Genomic DNA, 19514 nt, shown 5'->3' with positions numbered 1-19514 from the left:
GAAATCAATGCAAACACCTTTTTTTCCTCATTTTATGTCCTTTGCTTATACTAACCATCATGTACTTCTAACAATGACCATATCCACATTATTTTTCGTCAATAGGAATTCCTTCTTTTCATGCAAATAACCAACCATTTCCGACAACAGAGCTTACAAACCAACCTATTTCATCCACACAGACTTCAAATTTTCATATGTAAGTTCTCCATATTTAAATTGTGTCAATGTTATCCATCTTTATGCTATGTTTATGCATACTACTTATTCTTTAAAATGTTACGGGTTAACCCTCCTTTAATTTTTTTTGTATTCATTCTATGAATTATGATTAGTCCAAACCAATTCCAACCACAACCAAAACCACACCGAGGTCATCCCCCAAAGGCTCTTGGAATGCCTTACTTGACAAATTTTTGATATCCACAACTGAAGGCCATTGGAACTTAATACAGAACTCCATCATTTTCAACCTTCAAAGTTCTCCATGCACACCTACGTAAGTGAATTGCAAGCAAACAACTTTTTTTTTATATCATATAATTTTCCAACACTCATAACTATGTGTTCTTAACATTTACCATATACACGTTGTTTTGGCTATAAGAAACCCTTCTTTTCACAAATTCCCATAACAGTTCTCCAAACATATCCAACGGCAGAACCTACAAACCAACTCACTTCATCCATGAAATTTGCTGCTCGGCCAAATATAACTATTTCACCCCCGTTGTTTACAACAATAACGAATTTGGATTTTAATAGTGATGATGATGAGGATTCTGACTATAATCCTTTTACAGGTTTCTATTTAATTTAAAATTCTTAATTTCTTTACATTCACCCCATGTTTTGTGTTTACACAACAAGCCATTTATATACCAATTCCAATCCAATGGTTGAATTTTACCATGTTTGATACATACAATATGCATATGCAGGTTGTCAATCAGAAGATGACACAACTTCTGAAGATGACAAGGATGTTGAATGTATGTCTATACCATATCCATCAAAGCATACAACTCAAGGTATTGTGCATCAACAAAATTATAAGCTCCATATATAATATTACTTCAAATGACAATTTCTTATAATGCCATTCCTTACTTCTTTTGCTTATTTTTATTTGTAAAGTATTACGATATTGGTGATCCATTGTAAAGCATTTACATGGTATCAAGAGAGGATGGACTAACATAGACATTCGAAAGATCCTAAGTATTAATTATGTTGTGGGAACAAAAAAGTTGAGCTCCCTTTCTTAAAATCACCACCTGAAGTTTTATCAAGACTACTTTTTAATCATGATTCATTAGCTAGCCGAAAATTCCAACAACAAATTAGACTTTACAACATGAAGTGTGCATTTAAGTCTCCTGGTGCAAAGTTGGATAACAAGTATAACAACGGTTTTAGCTCCCCAACAATATGAATTCAAGGACAATCTTGTCACCAAATTGGTAGTTTGTTATCACCGGAAGGTCAACTGCCAAAATTTGCACAGTTTTACATCTATGACACTGAAAATGAAGTGAAGTGCAAAATCAAGTGAATGATCTAAGGTATTTAAATACTTAATTTTTTTTCATATCCAATTCCCTAAAAACATTGATCCCATCTTTGTGAAGAAGTTGTCTGAAATGTTATATGAGCACAACACACATGTAAAGAGCTTCCAAATGGCAAAAGAACAATTGAATTATGGTAATGTCCATAATCTGAAGTTGAGACAATCTCCAATAGAAAAACTGATGGAAGAACATATAATCAACCAACTGTTTCTGAAGTTGCAGCATTAATTTTGGTGATGTTGACACTGCTGAAGAAAGAAATATTATCATGCAAACAAAAAGTGAGAAACTTCAAAGAATATATGAGTTTTATGCAAGTTATATACCCTTACATATTTTCATATGGAGAAGATGGTTATAGACCTAACATAGCACATTGAGATTTTGAGATTTTTGATTATTACAAACTAAATTATTTATTATTTTTCTTAATTATTATAAATTATATAAGTATTTTATGAAAAAAATTATATAAAAATAAATCATACTATTCTCCAAAGTGATAATGCTTATGAATTAGCTTTCACAATAAAGATCACTAAAAAAGAAATAGTGACATTTTACGAAACATTGCAAGATCAATTCTCCAAAGCAAAAAAATGACTATTACCCGTAAAATCATTCCCCGAACGATAAAAAACTAATTGTTGTTGCCCAGGATTGAACTAGATACCTTTAGTGTGTAAGACTAACGTGATAACCACTACACCACAACAACTTCAATGAAAAATGTTGTATGTATCATATTTAACCAAATCTAGAGTTAAAAACGTGACCTAAAATTCTAACACTGGAAATGCTCTTGGGAAGCATTAACACAATCATTTTACGTCAGTCCCAACCAACTGAATTCCATCTTCCATTGCTTTACCTTCAAGAATTAACAAGTACAAACTACCAATATCAGTTATAAGCATGTGTAGCAAATTACCAATTAATATCAATATCAGTTTCATTTCATGCTGGTCTAATTACCTCGTTATCATAATAATAGTAATTTTAATAATAATTGCATATTGCATAAATAAATAACCTACAGTTACAGATCATGAGTCCTGAGATTGAGAAATCGAGTATTTTGACTTCTTAATCAAAAGATGACTGGATGAATGTCATCAAGACCAGATAAAATGTTGAAACTCTTGACTTTTTTTAATCTAAACCCGAGTAAATGCTTTTGACTGAAAGAATGCATGATAAGATGAAACGATTATGCTATGTTGATGCAAGTGAAAAGCTCTGGGTAAAATTTAGGATATGACACAAAGTTGGATAACAAGTATAACAACGGTACTGGACCCCCAATAATACAAATTCAAGGACAATCTTGTTACCGAATTGGTAGTTTGTTACCACTAGAAGGTCAACCGTCAAAATTTCCCAACTTTACATCCATGACACTAAAAATGAAGTGCAAAATCAAATAAATGGTCTAAGGTATTTAAATACTTAATTTTTTTTCATATGCAATTCCTTTGGCAGCTTTTAGATGCCTTATACTTGCTATTTTTTTAACAATCCTAAAAACATTGATCCCGTCATTGTGAAGAAGTTGTCTCAAATGTTATATGAGCACAACTCACGTGCTAAGAGCTTTGAAATGGAAAAAGAACAATTGAATGATGGTAATGTCCAGAATCTGAAGTTGAGACTAATCTCTTATAGAAAAATTGATGGAAGAATATACAATCAACCAACTATTTCTGAAGTTACAACATTAATTGTTGGTGATGTTGACACTGCTGAAGAAAGGGATTTTATCATGCAAACAAAAGGTGGAAAACTTCAAAGGACGTATGAGTTTCATGCAAGTTACATAGCCTTACAATATTGTTTGATATTTCCATATGGAGAAGATAGTTATAGACCTAACGTAGCACACCAGGATTTGGAGATTATTGATGAAAACATACATATTTGAATTACAATCAGTGAGTGGTCATCATTCTGAATACCTACCAGGTCAAATGAGGCAAAAAAATCTTGTCATTAACAGACAAAGATGGATCCAAAATTAGCCCATTTTGAATCTCTATATTTGAAGGCAAGTAGAGAGATCCAAGTCGGACCTTTATCAGATAGGATACGCCACACCTTTACTTAAAAAGGTCCTATTGAAAGATTCAAATCCTTAACATCCAACCCCTTCTGATTTTGGCTTACAAATAGTGGCCTAGGGGAAACCAATTGGTCCTTATCCAATTTTATTCACCTTTACATATAAAAGATCTATGAATGTTAAGAATTTCCTCAAGAACTAGATCAGGAGATCTGTAGAAAGAAAAGAAGAAAAGGGAGTGGAGGATAACACTGAAATTAATAGAGTGACCAGGCCACCCATTAAAATATGATTTGCTTTCCACCCAACAAGTTTTTTGCGGAGTTTAGCCAAAATAGAGTCCCAAGACGAGCGCCTGAAAGGATCTATTCCGATAGGAATCCTAAGGAAAATAAAGGGGAAATAACTTTTTGGGTAAAAGAGAAAACCCGACCCTGCCTCAAAAAAACCAGGTTCCACATTAAATCTCATGACCTTGATTTTATGGAAGTTCACACCGAGGCATGATGGCAATTCGAAGAAAATCAAGTGAGTTGTTAAAAAGAATTCCTTAACACATTCCCATAAGTTAAACTTGATGATATCCTAAGAAGTTGTATAGAAGGCCATATTGAAGTAGTCTAGGTCAGGCCTTTTATCGCATGCACGAGACCAAACCACATATTTAATATCATCCAACGGGAAATGAAGCTTAGGGTTCATGCTTTCAATTGGAGAGTTCGTTGAAAGCCACTCCATCCAGTTTTGGTCTCCTTAGAGATTGTTCTTGAAACCTATCCTTGAAGTGGTTAAAAGCTAACAGTTTAATGTTTTCTACCTCTTTCAAAATGTTACCATCGATTTTAAAATTGAGATTCCATTATGCCTAGCTTTTGCTTTCATGAATGAATGGAAAAATTTAGAATTATGATCGCCTTCATATATCTAAAGACATCAGGCTTTCTGTCTAAGGATGAATTCTCAATAATTCAACTTTTGCCGAATAAGACTTAGAGCTTCAGACCTATTTTCAGATTGATCCAAACACAAAGAACTGTCATCAGTTTCCACTAGATGATTCAAAGAATTAGGCTCTTAAGCTGCATTTCTCATTTCTAAACCCAGCTTCCTGAACACCTTATCATTCCACACTTTTAATCTGACTTTTAAACTCTTGAGCTTTTCTTTGAAGATGTATAACTTCTTTCTTTGAACATTATAATTCCTCCACACCTCGACCACCACCTCTAAGAACTCAGGATGTTGTATCCAAGCCACAAAGAATTTTAAGGATTTAGGGCCCTAATTCGCACCATTCGCCTTGATCAAAATCAGATAGTGACCAAAAATTACCCTGTTTCTTATCAATTGCCCTTTCAATTTTCAACTATCTAATAAGCCTTTTGAAGTTAGGAACCAATCCAACTTGCTCATTGACGAACCTGCAACATTAAACCATGTAAATTTGTTATCCACCGCTGATAAATTAATTAATTCCATGTCATCAATGAATTCATAAAATTTGCTATTCTCTAGTGAATTAGATTGAGCCCTGCATCCTTTTGTCTCACTAGATTTCTTAATTTAGTTAAAATCATCCTACACACCATTTCCCCCTAAGGAATAAGGAATAAACTCTAATTAATTACACTCACAATTCCTTTTTCTTGTGGAGAGAACCTGAGGAATAAACGTTCACTGCATAGATGATTAAATCTTTTCAAGAAATTGGAACACCTACAAAACCTTCACCTTCAGAACTAAACAGAGGAACCTAGATTTGGATTCCATAATATTAACAATCCGCCTGACATTCTTGAAGCATTTTTTGCCGACCACACAACATTGTTAAAACCCCGGATCGTCTTCACAAACGCAAAATCCACTAATTGCAACTTAGTCTCTTGAAGCATGCAAATGTCAATCTTTTAAAAAAAATAACATCCCTTATTACTTTTTATTTTGCTAAATTCTTGAGTTCTCGAATATTATATGATTTTTGTTCAGTCTTCGAGTTTGCTATTTGTTGACCTATTAATTAATTCATGGTGAATTTGTTATTCTTTTTATTTTTGTGCTCTTAACTACCTTTGTCCTATTCAAATTTGTAAAATGATTATCCTATTTTAAAATGCTGGTAATATTTATTATATGAACCTTTTGTTGGTAAAAAATCTGCATCATTTTACTAGTCGTAGATTGCTTAATTTGAATAAGTTGAAAAAATGTATAATGTAAATCATATGATTATAACTATTAAATTGTTTATTATTTTTCTTAATTAATATAAATCATATAATTATTCTTATGAAAAAATTATATAAAAATAAATCATACTATTCTCCAAAAGCGATAATGCTTATAAAAAATTATTTGTTGCTGCCCAGGATCGAACTGGAGACCTTTAGTGTGTAAGACTAACGTGATAACCACTACACCACAGCAACTTCGATGTCAGGAATCGTACATTATCATATTTAACCATACAATTGTTAAAAACGTAACCAAAATTCTAACACTGGAAATGCTCTTGGGAAGCATTAACACGATCATTTTACGTCAGTCCCAACCAACTGAATTCCATCTTCCATTGCTTTACCTTCAAGAATCAACAAGTACAAACTACCAATATCACTTCCAAGCATGTGTAGCAAACTACCAGTTAATATCAATATCAGTTTCATTTCATGCTCGTCTAATTACCTCATCATTATCATAATAATAATTGCATATTGCATAAATAAATAACCTACAGTTACAGAAGCAGCATAAATTATTTTCTCAACTGGAGACATGGTTTCCACGACTCTAAGCAAATCCAAAAAGAAAAGTTAATTAACATCTAATTGCCTGATTAACTATTTTCTATTTTGCCTTATTAACCTTATAAAACAAAATCTGCTTGTTTTATTATCTCATCGGCTAATTTAACTTTTGTCTAATTAAATTCGACAAAACCAATAATGCACTGAATTAAATAATCTTAATATTTAATTATTAAATTAACAAATAAGTTAAGATAATCCATTCCATCCACTCACAGCCATAGTATCCACGCACACACACTGTTAACCGTTGAAACGGCATGAAGTTGCAAAAACAACGTCGTTTTATTGCCTTATTTTCCTTCTCGTTTATTCGACCGTTTCCGTTTCCACAACAACCATAACGGGTTAACTTATCGGTAGATAAAAAAAAACAAAACTTAATTTTTGTTTGAGATAATAGAAACAAAGTCTTCTCTGTTGCATCTTAGTTCTGTTTAATCATACAAACACAATTGCGTTGCGCACATGCGGATTTAAAGCCTCAACCGACGGTGGGACCCAATGTAGTGGCACTTACCGTAATTATACATCAAAGAAGAGGTTAATAAGGTCAATAGCTATTTCTTTGAAGTGGACCCTTTGCACTTTGAAGTGCTATAAAATAACTAAAAATCCTTTAACGGTCTCATAACCAAAACTTAAAGAAAATAAAACCACCACTGCCACCATCAAACAAAGTGTCGGCAACATATTTAACCGTTTTTTTTTTCATTTTCCAACCGTTTTTCTCGGTCTCCGGAATATCCGGTGCCGACATTCTAACTCACAATGAAGCACCACCGTGTCTCCGCCTTGGTTCTTTTAAGCCTATGCTTCATCCTCGCGCAAGGGCGGTCTAAGCAAAGCAGTGTCCACCTCGACACACATTGGCACCCGGGAACCGCCACCTGGTACGGCGAAGCAGAGGGAGACGGTAGCACAGGTAAATTGAAATTCTTAGAAGAATAGAGTTAGCTAATAGTAAGTTAGTACAGTAATATTGGTTTGGAACATTATTAATTATTGTTGTTTTGTTTGTTTCATGATTTGTTAAGGAGGGGCGTGTGGGTACGGTAATTTGGTGGACGTGAAGCCGTTCAGGGCAAGAGTAGGGGCAGTGGGGCCAGTGCTGTATAAGAAAGGAGAAGGGTGCGGAGAGTGTTATAAGGTGAAATGTTTGGACCATAGAATATGCTCCAAACGGGCAGTGACGGTTATAATAACAGATGAATGCCCCGGCTGCCCGTCTGACCGGACACACTTCGACCTCAGTGGTGCTGCTTTTGGTCACATGGCCGTTTCTGGTGAGAACGGTCAACTCAGAAATAGAGGTGAAATTCCAGTTGTTTACCGAAGGTATACACATTTTAGTTGGTATTTTTTCAGTATCTATGTTTGTGTCAGCGTCGTGACTAGTTTTCAAGAAAGGAGTTTATTTTTGCTGATGGGAGACATTTGTCATGATTGTATTTTTTGCAGAACAACATGCTTATACACTGGCAAAAATATTGCATTTCAAGTTAATGAAGGCTCCACACCATTTTGGTTGTCACTTCTAGTGGAGTTTGAGGATGGAGATGGGGACATAGGCTCCATGCTTATACAAGAAGTATGCATCTTTTTTCTCTTGTTAATGTTTATTTACATGATTTTTTTACTGCATGTTTATTAATCCTATAATTTTAATAACCTTGCACTAGTGTCTTGAAAATGAGATGCCACTAAAAGAGGCTTTTGACATGATATATACCAAAGTTGTAACATTTTTTATGGCTAAAAGGAATGTGAGTTTGCCTAAACGTGCAGTAAAGCATGCATCGTGGTCATTACTTTTTTGGTGTCAATTGTATATTATAACAAGAATGACCATGACCATGTGTGTGAAATTCCAAATGTTGAGGATATGTCTCTTCACATCACGTGTAGAGCCACTTTTTAAAGATCCTTTTTTTCTATCATATTCTACATCCAGAGTGTTATTATCCTCACATAATGGTTCTCCTTTTCCGGAATCTTGTGAACTCAAAAAACATGTGATACATGGGACCTCTAACAAAACTACACACTTATCTCCTCATTGTCAATGTAATAACAATCATATACTTATATTTTATGAATTGTATGTTAGGTGGGTCAGAATATCAACATTTTATATGCAAATTTAACAAATAAAATTTTGGTGTGATTTGGTGCAGGCTGGGTCTAGTGAGTGGCTGCAAATGAAACATCTATGGGGTGCAAATTGGTGCATTACTGCTGGACCTTTGAGAGGACCTTTTTCGGTTAAACTAAGCACTTCCAGTGGGAGAAGCCTCACTGCTAAAGATGTTATTCCAACTAATTGGTCTCCGAAATCCACTTATACTTCTCGCTTAAATTTCTCTCCTTAACTAATTAAGCTCACTCCCTAAGGGAGTAAGTAAATAAATTCATAACCACCTTTTTATCACCATCGACTTCAAATCAAGGGTGAATATTATTCAGTCACATGTCATATAAGTCGTCTGAGATTGTATTTTTTTTATGCATAAGAGAGTGATTTTTACTTTGTATGTTTAGATATAGAGTTGATTTTGATGTGCAATTATATGTAATTTTTGTATCAAGAGTTATGTAGCCCTCTCCAAAGAGGAGAGAGAGCTTGTACTAATGTAATGTAGTATGAATATATGATGTATTGTTGAATTCAGTTTCAGTCCCTACCCATTGGTTAAATAAAGAGTGAATTATTAATGGGAGATATTTTGTCAATTATAGACCCTAGAATTTTGTTTATCTTTAGTTGAGCAGGGAATAATAGGCTTGCATATAAATAGCACATTATAATGACACTATTGCTTCTATTTTCACAATTATTAGTTTCATAGTTCATGTGGTTCCTACCTAAAGTACCACAGACAAATATTGCAATGTGGAAAAAAAGTGGCACAATCACGTGGCTCCCTAGCTAGCTACAGTATTGCCTGCAAAATTAGAGATAAATAGAATTGTGCCGTTGGCAAAATTTATCAGGGAGTCATGTTATAAATGTAATGTGGATACAGACAATTCAATTGATCTACTGATGAATAGTTTTCTACGAATAACTATATCAATTGGTATGCCTAAAAAAATCATGAATTCGTATTTCAGTAAGCTCCAAATCTAGAATGTTGATTAAAAGTCATTTCATTCAAAAATTACAAGAATGTTGAGGTCAAAAGTAAAATGGTTATTTTAAAATAAAATTACTCATTTTACAACTGGGATATAAAATCTTAAATCTAACGAAGATCCAAGTAAATGGTCAGTTTAGGTATGAAATCGGGTGGGGTGGAGATCGATTTTACCTTCCCGCATTCAAATTCAAATCTTAATTTAATACTCTTAGCGTCCTCAAACTCAAACGGAAATTAATAAATTAATTCAAAATTTGACTCAAATGGATTCAGGTATCCCAACTCCGTCTCATTCATCCATACATATGAATAAAAAATTTAAAATTTAAATAATTCATTTCCGTGAACTCGTTATATATCTTGAACTTAATCAACATTAAAAATAATAAATTAAAACAATCTTGAAATTTTTTTATCATTTCAAATATTTTAAAAATAATAAAGTACAAACCTAATAATCAAACAACTATTATTATGAATTATCAAAATTAAATATTTTAAATTATCAATGGGACGAGCTTGAGGACTGTACTAGTGTCCCAATTACCCGTCTAATACTCATATTTTGAAATAGAAAAAAAAAACTCAAATCCAAATTCAATCAAATCAGATTTTCTCCGTCAAACATGGGACTTATTTGGGCGGGTACCCATGAGTATGAGAATTGAGTCCCCTTCTCACATTTTTGTGACTTGTGAGATAGTTGTACTAATTTGGTATAAGATTTTTAGTTGGCTGAGATGGTGCTTGGTTTTACTTAGAGATCTAGTTACTCTTTTTCATATGTTTTCTAATCTTGGTGGTCTATCTAAAATTAGGGGAGGATTTTTTTTTGATTTGGCATGTCGTGATTTGGAAAGCTCGGAATGATATATTGTTGTCAAGTAATTCAGTAACTTGCAAAGACGTGAAAGACACGAACGTCTTTTTGGCGTGAAAATGGTATTTTGGTAGGTCTATGGGCAGGGCCGACCCAATCAATTCAGAGACTCTGTTCTAATTTTAAAAATGGGCCTAAATATATATATATTTTAAAAATGGAAATATATATATTTCCACATTCAAATTTTCTATTCTTACGAGACATCTTAGGAGGCATAATAAGAAAAATCTGAAATTTCTCACAATGTCTTTTGTGTCCGTCGATGATCTACTAATTATTCTGTTTTGAAATTGTGTTCCTACATCAATAACAAAAAAAAATTCAATTACATTAAATAAAAGAAATTATAAATTAATCATCAAAAAATATTGATAATTAAATCATGGAGAAAAGACTTTAATTAATATTCAATTATATTTTATTATGTTATGTTCTTCTCTAATATAGTACCATAAAAATTTAATAATTATAAATTAAAAGAAAATTATAAATTAATAGTAAAAAAATAAATTATATTTAATTAAATAAATTATAAATTAATCATAAAAAATATCAATACTAATACATACTAATTTTGCTTTGAAAGATTCCAAATTATAATTTGGTCTTATGAGAAAAAGTAGGTATAAAAATCGTCACCAACACCAACAGTATTCTTGTTTTAAATTTTGATACTACTGAGTAGTATATACAGTATACTAGTATCCTATTTCACCCTAAAATTTTATTTATTTATATATTATAATTTTATAAAGAACACAAGTTACCCTCATTTCCACCCTAAAATCCAAAATCAATATTGATACAGGAACTAAAATAGGATTTCACCCTAAAATTTAAAATAAATCTAAAATTACTATTTTTTCTACCTTCAAAATCAAATAATCCCAATAAAAATAAATGGAAAGTAACTAATTGAATAAACTAACCTGATAAAAGAGAGGATTGAAAAGGAAAAATAACATTTTTTTTCTGGTTTCAAACCGCTCTAACAGAGAAAGAGAGAAGAAAATAACGTTTGAGAGGAGAGAGAAGTGAGAACGTGTGAGAAAGGAGAAAAAAACGTTTGGTTTCCAAATATCTTATTTTTCAGCATTTAATATTTTATTTATTATATGTGATACACAAATATTTTTATTTATTAATTTTTTTATATTCACTAATAATAGTTAATTTGATGCCCCACAAAAAGTGAGGCCATGTGATACTGCACAACTTGCACAGGAAAAGAACCGGCCCTGTCTGTGGGTAACTCATGTGCATTATTCGCCTCAAAAATCCTATATGGCATCTGAACCAATAGTGGTGTGAGTGTCTTCGTCCCCCTTTGGCGTGTGCTTGTTGTTCAGGTGGAGATCGTTGTTCGCTTTAGCAGATCCTTGGTTGAGGAGATCTAGCTTGTTTCTCATCTTCAGTGCTCATGATCAGTTGTTGTTTGGGCTCCTTAATTTTTTTTGTGGTGGTTGGTTTCTTATGGTCTGTTATGTGTATTCTTGTTGTACTTTGTATGCCTATTTTGTTTTCACTAGTGGCAAGGTACCTATTGTTCCTGCTTTCGGTCTTTTTGTTGTAACATTTGGCCTTCAATGCCTTTCTTTTTATATATAATATTTGTCTTTAAAAAAAATTCTTATGCTAAAGTCATAATTGCTTGCATGAAAAGTTAATCTATCAATTAGGACCAATGTTTATTGTCAGTGGAGCAAGTAAATCCTTAAGAGCATGACAAGGATGATCAAGAGGAATGGGAAATATGAATAAGGTTCTTGGCTTTAAATGAGGAACATGAAAATGGATGAGGACGAGGGAATTCACGTGGAGCTTGAAATTGGATGGCATGTGGCAGAAGATCATCATCAAACTTCTTCAAAATCTCAGGTGGGTTATGTTGAATTGTAATTTCTTGTATCGAAGCAGGTAGTTCTCGAGAGAAATAAGGATGTGTCAAAACATGTAGTGTGCATCGAGTTGTATTAGATGTCAAAGTGTCGAAGCAGGTTGTTTGACACAAGATTTCGACTTAGACCAAAATAGGTATTTTGGGTCTTTGTAATTTTTGGGTTTTAGCTTAGGGATGGAGCTAGCTTAATTATAAATTAAGGGAGTAACCCTTATTTTTTTAACAATCTTGTAATCACTTGCAGTTGCAAAATTAACGAGATTTTCCACAAACTGTGGGCAGAGAGAGACTATGCAGAAATCACCTTCTTCCCCAATTTCCGTCAAACCCTAATCATCTTTCTTATTCAATTTTATTTTCTTGTTTTCATCATCATTATGCAGCGATATAATCTTGCAACAAAGGTTGGTTGATTCATTCGAGTGAAGAGTGAAGAACAAGTGGGAATTCGATCGATTGATTGAATCTTGTTCATCATGATTGACTAGAAATTACTCGAAGTTTTGGGTTTAATTCCAACATCTGGTATCTAGAGCACTGGCTGGGCGATTCTTGGAAGCATAACATGATGAATCATCTGAACGAATATTTTCCAGCGAGTCTCCAAATTCTGAAGAATCAGAATTATGAGAATTGGTACAAGCAGATAAAGGTTGTTTTTTTGCTATCAAGATCTTTAGGATCTTGTGAAGGAGGGACTGACACCGCTTGTAGAAAATGCGACAGATGAAGAAAAAGTCGCACACAGAGAATTGAAGAAGAAAGATTATAAAGCTCTCTTTATAATCTATCAATGTGTTGATTCTAATAATTTTGAAATGGTTAGTGATGTTGAATCAACGAAAGAAGCTTGGGAAATTTTGGAAAAATCATTTGGAGGCGGAGAAAAGGTGAAAGAGGTGAGGTTACAAACTCACAAAAGAACGAACTTGTGAATTACTTCAGATGGAAGACAATGAAAGCATAACTGATTTTTTCACTAGGGTTACAAAACTGGTGAATCAAATCTAGGTATATGGAGAAGTGTTGACATCAAGATCAGTTGTTTCAAAGATCTTGAGGTCATTGGCTCCAAAGTTCGACCACGTGGTAGTAGCCATAGAAGAGTCGGAAGATTTATCAACATTGATAAAGGAAGAGCTTCAAGGGACGCTTGAATCTCATGAATAATGAATGGTTGGAAGAGTTGTAGGCAAGTCGAAAAGTGATGTGGCTTTGCAGGCATAATCAGCAAGAGAAAAGAAAGGCAAAGGGAAGTGGGCCAACAACAAAGATAGATGAGGCTACAACAATTCAACTAGTCGAAATCAGCAAGAAGGAGGTTGGTCAACCCAGAGAAGACCCTCATACCAAAGTAACCAAAGAGGTGGTGGTGCATGTAACACCCCAATAAAATAAAATAATTATTTAAATTGAGTTAATAGTATAATATTAATTTAATTGAATAATTGGGTTATTTTATTATTGGAATAAAATAAATTGGAATATTATTATTGGATTATAATTATTATTATTTTGGAATAATAATTATTGGATTTTAATATTATTATTGGAAAATATATAAGTGGAATAAGGAAATAGGGTTCATTTGGGGAAAATAAGTTTTTCACGTGAAACTCAGAGAAGCTGCAGAGAAGAGAAAAAGGGCAAAGAGACAGAGCAAGGGCTGAAGGTTGGAGAAGAGCTCGAAGCTTAGAGATTTTGCCGGATTAATCAGGTAAGGGGGGTTTATCGTCGATTAATGGGTATTATGGGATAATACGTAGTGGGTAGTGATAAGCCGTTAAATTAACCCTAATTGGGACGGTATATGCTGATTTTGATGTTGGATAAACGGTGTTAAAATCTGTAAATTGAATCGGTAGTGGTGTAAGTCGTAAATGTTAGACTAGAACACGAATTCCAGTTAAAAACTTGAATCGGCGCTACCAATTTACCGGGCAAATTGTTCTGTTTAGAGATGGTCGTAGTTGAGGAAACGGCCGGAAAACCTGTGAAACGTAAGCTAACGGAACCCTGGAAAACTCAGAAAAATCTGAGTCTGCGCGCGAGCGGTCGACCATAGGGTCGGCGTGCGCTGAACCGTGAGGCATGCGCTGACTGCATGCGTCGACGCATGGTAGTTTTGCGCCGACCAGTGAGCTAAGCGTCGACTGTACGCGTCGACGCATAGGGCTTTTGCGCCGACTCCCTCCAGTTGGGCAGAGTCTTTGCGCCGACCTGTGAGCTTCGAGCTGTGGAAAAATTGATATAGTATGTTGCAGAGTGGGAAAAAGGAATATTCTAATGTTGTGTGCCTATTTGAGGGTTGGCCTATGTCGGCCTATGAGGTAATAGAGATTAATTCCCGCTGTTTTGAGCAGTATAGATATTAGTGGAGTGTGCTAATATTGTGGTTGTTGTTTGGCATGATATAATATACTTTTGTGATAAATTGTGTCGATAATGTGGAATGGTATACATGATGTTGTGAATGTATGCATTTGTGAATAGACTATTCTATGGCTTAGAGTGTGAGCATGTGTCTATTCTTGATTATCGTTGATGTTGCATTGCTAGGTGATTAGCATGTGTATTGTGGCCTTCGGGTGGTAGCTAATTCCCATGGTGAGGAATTAGTGAGTAAATCATGTTGGTTGTTGTTGTTGTTGTTTGCATGCTAGGTGATTAGCGTGCATATCATGGCCCATTTGGGGTGGTAGCTAATTCCCATGGTGAGGAATTAGTGAGTGAGTCACTATGTCTCAAATGAGTGGGACTAGTGAGCTTGGTAGCCGTGCCTGGATTTGGACGGTGAGGTTGAACTATATGTTCACAACATAGTCGGTACCGCATGCATAGAGTCTCATTGCATAATGAATGTGTGGCATATGATATGATTGGATGTATTCCAGTATCATATGTGTGTTGTGTGTTGTGTTGTTAATGATTGAATAGGATGGAGAACTGTACTGTTGAGTATGATGTTTGAATGGATATTACTGTAGCTGAATGAGTAGTCTAATTAGGGTGAATTAATGTGTTATTTACTTAGCATTACATGTTGTTCTATAATGCTTATTATATTGATTGAGGAACTCACCCTTACGCCTATTTTTCAGGTAACGAGAAATGAGCTGAGTAGAAGCTTATGCTTGGAGTCTAGAGTAGTGTCTTATGGGTCATGCTCTGATAGATGTAACATCGGGAAGGGGATGTTTTAATTAAATTGATATCGGTTGTCGAATGATTTACATGTATTGTGTTACATGTTTTACATTGAGTTGAATTATTCCGCTGCGAATTATGCAAAAGAATCTTATTTTGATTTAAACCAATGAGCATGACAGGATATTTTGATAAATGAAGTGAAATGATTGTGTGACACCCTTCGGGGCATAATTACTCTGATAAATATATGTGTATTTTAATTATAATAATTTGGGGTATTTAGAAGGGTGTTACATTAGTGGTATCAGAGCATAGTCGGTCGTGTCGAGTCGTAATTATCCTGTTTCCCCTGTACGGGATAGGTGTTGTGTAACCCTATCAGTACTTATTGTTTAGCTTGTTTGGGTTTCAGAATAGAGATGGCTGGAAGAGGTAGAGATGATGCTGCGATTGCTGAGGCTCTGGGTATGCTAGCTGGAGTACTTGGAGGAAATCCGAATGTTATGGGAATGGGAGCTGCTCGTCAGTTGAGTGAGTTCCAGAAGAACAATCCTCCAATGTTCAAGGGAGCATACGATCCAGATGGTGCTCAGAAGTGGTTGAAGGAGATTGAGAGGATCTTCCGAGTAACTGAGTGTGCCGATAACCAGAAGGTCAGGTTCGGTACACATATGCTGTCAGAGGAAGCTGATGATTGGTGGGTTGCTACCCGCACTGAGTTGGAGGCTGCTGGAGATGCTGAGATTTCTTGGGCTGTGTTCAGAGAGAGATTTCTGAGGAAGTATTTTCCCGAGGATGTCAGAGGAAAGAAGGAGATAGAGTTCTTGGAATTGAAGCAGGGTAACAGGTCGGTTACGGAGTATGCTGCTAAGTTCACAGAGCTGTCGAAGTATTATACTCCCTATGCTGAGGCTGCTGGGGAATTTTCAAAGTGTGTGAAGTTTGAGAACGGGTTGCGTCCCGAGATCAAGCAGGCGATTGGATATCAGAGGATTAGAGTGTTTTCTGATTTGGTTGACTGTTGCAGGATTTTCGAACAGGATTCCAAGGCTAGAGCAGAGAGCTACCAGCAAAGGGTTGATAGGAAAGGTAAGAATCAGATTGATCGTGGGAAACCGTATGCAGCTGGCAAAGGTTTCCAGAGGCAGAGTGGGATGAAGAGGCCTAGTGGGGGAGATTCTAGTGCTCCTGCTAAGTGTTACAGATGTGGTCAGGCTGGACATCGTATCCATGAGTGTACCAGTAATGAGAAGAAATGTTTCAAGTGTGGAAAAGGTGGTCATTTAGCTGCAGATTGCCGGTTGAAGACTGTGACTTGCTTCAACTGTGGAGAGTTGGGTCATATCAGTCCACAATGTCCTAAGCCGAAGAAAGAGAATCAGTCGGGAGGCAAGGTTTTTGCTTTATCAGGTTCTGAGGTTTTTGCAGATGATCGTTTGATCCGAGGTACGTGTTATATTAATGGCTTTCCTCTTATAGCTATTATTGACACAGGTGCGACTCATTCTTTTATATCTTTGGATTGTGCTGTGAAACTTAAGTTAGAGATATCTGAGATGTTGGGGAGTATGGTGATTGATACTCCTGCGAAGGGTACAGTGACTACTACTTCGGTTTGTTTAAGTTGTCCTTTGAGTATTTTTGGTAGGGATTTTGGGATAGACCTTGTGTGTCTTCCATTAGTGCAGATCGATGTTATTCTGGGTATGAACTGGTTGGTGTTTAACCGAGTTTCCATCAACTGTTTTGATAAGACTGTGATCTTTCCTGAGATTGAGGAAGGCAAGAGTTTGTTTCTATCAGCCAGGCAGGTGAATGAGGAAGTGGCAGATGGGGCAGAGTTGTTTATGCTGTTAGCAACTTTGGAGGCTAAAGATAAACTGGTGATCGGAGATCTCGCTGTGGTGTGTGATTTTCCTGATGTGTTTCCGGAAGAAGTGAATGAATTACCGCCAGAGCGTGAAGTAGAGTTCTCGATCGATTTGGTACCTGGTACTAGACCGATATCGATGGCTCCTTATCGTATGTCTGCTGTTGAGTTAGCTGAATTGAAGAGTCAGTTGGAAGATCTGTTGGATAAGAAATTCATTCGTCCGGGTGTGTCACCGTGGGGTGCACCAGTGTTGTTGGTTAAGAAGAAAGAAGGTACTATGAGGTTGTGTGTGGACTACAGGCAATTGAATAGAGTGACGATCAAGAATCGGTATCCTTTACCGAGGATCGATGATTTGATGGATCAGTTGGTTGGTGCAAGTGTGTTCAGCAAGATAGACTTGAGATCTGGGTATCATCAGATACGTGTAAAAACGGAAGATATTCAGAAGACTGCTTTCAGAACAAGGTATGGACATTATGAGTATTCTGTAATGCCTTTCGGTGTGACTAATGCACCTGGAGTATTTATGGAGTATATGAATAAGATTTTTCATCCGTATCTAGATCAGTTTGTAGTAGTGTTTATTGATGACATTTTGGTGTATTCGAAATCTGAAGAAGAGCATGCTGACCATTTGAGAGTGGTTTTAGAAGTTCTCCGAGAAAAGAAGTTATTTGCTAAACTGTCAAAGTGTGAATTTTGGTTAGAAGAGGTTAGTTTTCTTGGTCATGTGATTTCAAGAGGTGGTGTTGCTGTTGATCCTTCTAAGATAGAAGCGGTATCTAAGTGGGAAGCTCCGAAGTCAGTTTCTGAGATAAGGAGTTTCCTTGGACTTGCAGGTTACTATAGGAAATTTATTGAGGGATTCTCTAAGTTGGCGTTACCGTTGACGATGTTGACTAGAAAGGGGCAAGCGTTTGTTTGGGATTCAAAATGTGAAGAAGGTTTCCAAGAGTTAAAGAGAAGGCTAACTACTGCTCCTATTCTGATATTACCGAGTTCGTCGGAATTATTTGAGGTTTATTGTGATGCCTCATTGTTGGGTCTAGGTGGTGTGTTGATGCAGAATAAGCAGGTTATAGCTTATGCTTCGAGACAACTAAGGGTTCATGAGAGGAACTATCCGACACATGATTTAGAGTTGGCAGCTGTGGTATTTGTTCTGAAGTTATGGAGGCATTATTTGTACGGGTCAAGATTTGAGGTTTTCAGTGATCATAAAAGTTTGAAGTATTTGTTTGATCAGAAAGAGCTGAATATGAGGCAGAGGAGATGGTTAGAATTTCTGAAGGATTATGATTTCGGTTTGAATTACCATCCGGGTAAAGCAAACGTAGTGGCTGATGCATTGAGTCGGAAATCATTACATATGTCTATGTTAATGGTTAGAGAATTGGATTTAATTGAGCAGTTTAGAGACTTGAGTTTGGTGTGTGAGAGTACTCACAATAGTGTTAAATTGGGAATGTTGAAGTTAACGAGTAGTATTCTGGATGAGATTAGAGAGGGTCAGAAATCCGATATGCTTTTGGTCGATAAGTTGACTTTAGTGAATCAAGGTCAAGGTGGTGAATTCAGAGTCGATGAGAATGGTGTTTTGAAATTTGGTAATCGGGTGTGTATTCCAGATGTTACAGGACTTAAGAAGAGTATTCTTGAAGAAGGACACCGTAGTGGTTTGAGTATTCATCCTGGAGCTACGAAGATGTATCATGATTTGAAGAAGTTATTTTGGTGGCCGGGAATGAAAAGAGAAATTGCGAGTTTTGTTTATTCTTGTTTGACTTGTCAGAAGTCAAAGATTGAGCATCAGAAGCCGTCTGGGCTAATGCAACCGTTGGCTATTCCAGAGTGGAAGTGGGATAGTATCAGTATGGATTTTGTTTCTGGTTTGCCGAGGACAAGTAAGAATTTTGAGGCTATTTGGGTGATTGTTGATAGATTGACGAAGTCGGCTCATTTCATTCCGATTAGAATGGATTATCCGTTGGAGAGATTAGCTGAGTTATATATTGAGAAGATTGTAAGTTTGCATGGTATTCCGTCTAGTATTGTTTCGGACAGAGATCCTAGATTTACATCGAAGTTCTGGGAAGGTTTGCAGAAGGCTTTGGGAACTAAGCTGAGA

The 19514-nt window shown here is 35.6% G+C and overlaps 1 protein-coding gene and 2 non-coding genes across 3 annotated transcripts; 1 reads left to right on the top strand and 2 right to left on the bottom strand.

Annotated features, from left to right (window-relative positions):
* Positions 1 to 2219: 2219 nt before the first annotated feature.
* Positions 2220 to 2292, bottom strand: TRNAV-UAC (transfer RNA valine (anticodon UAC)). The gene has a single exon. It is a non-coding gene; the product is annotated as a tRNA-Val (tRNA).
* Positions 2293 to 5986: 3694 nt separating this feature from the next.
* Positions 5987 to 6059, bottom strand: TRNAV-UAC (transfer RNA valine (anticodon UAC)). Its single transcript has one exon. It is a non-coding gene; the product is annotated as a tRNA-Val (tRNA).
* Positions 6060 to 7060: 1001 nt separating this feature from the next.
* On the top strand, positions 7061 to 9157 carry LOC127086875 (expansin-B3). Its single transcript, XM_051027693.1, has 4 exons — positions 7061 to 7362; positions 7475 to 7775; positions 7899 to 8028; positions 8615 to 9157. Exons 1-4 carry the CDS (start codon positions 7209 to 7211, stop codon positions 8807 to 8809), a joined length of 780 nt encoding a protein of 259 aa, XP_050883650.1. The 5' UTR covers positions 7061 to 7208; the 3' UTR covers positions 8810 to 9157.
* Positions 9158 to 19514: the final 10357 nt, after the last annotated feature.

Source organism: Lathyrus oleraceus, chromosome 5, assembly GCF_024323335.1.
Source record: "Lathyrus oleraceus cultivar Zhongwan6 chromosome 5, CAAS_Psat_ZW6_1.0, whole genome shotgun sequence".
NCBI classification, from domain to species: domain Eukaryota; kingdom Viridiplantae; phylum Streptophyta; class Magnoliopsida; order Fabales; family Fabaceae; genus Lathyrus; species Lathyrus oleraceus.
Note: the sequence above shows the minus strand (reverse complement) of the source record. Positions and strands in the feature narration are given on the sequence as shown.

What these genes read in the sequence shown, in the direction of transcription:
- LOC127086875 (XM_051027693.1), top strand. Translation starts at nt 7,209, where the DNA reads ATGAAGCACCACCGTGTCTCCGCCTTGGTTCTTTTAAGCCTATGCTTC. An exon ending in ATTCCAGTTGTTTACCGAAG is followed by an intron (nt 7,776 to 7,898) that starts GTATACACATTT and finishes TATTTTTTGCAG; the next exon opens with AACAACATGCTTATACACTG. An exon ending in GCTCCATGCTTATACAAGAA is followed by an intron (nt 8,029 to 8,614) that starts GTATGCATCTTT and finishes GATTTGGTGCAG; the next exon opens with GCTGGGTCTAGTGAGTGGCT.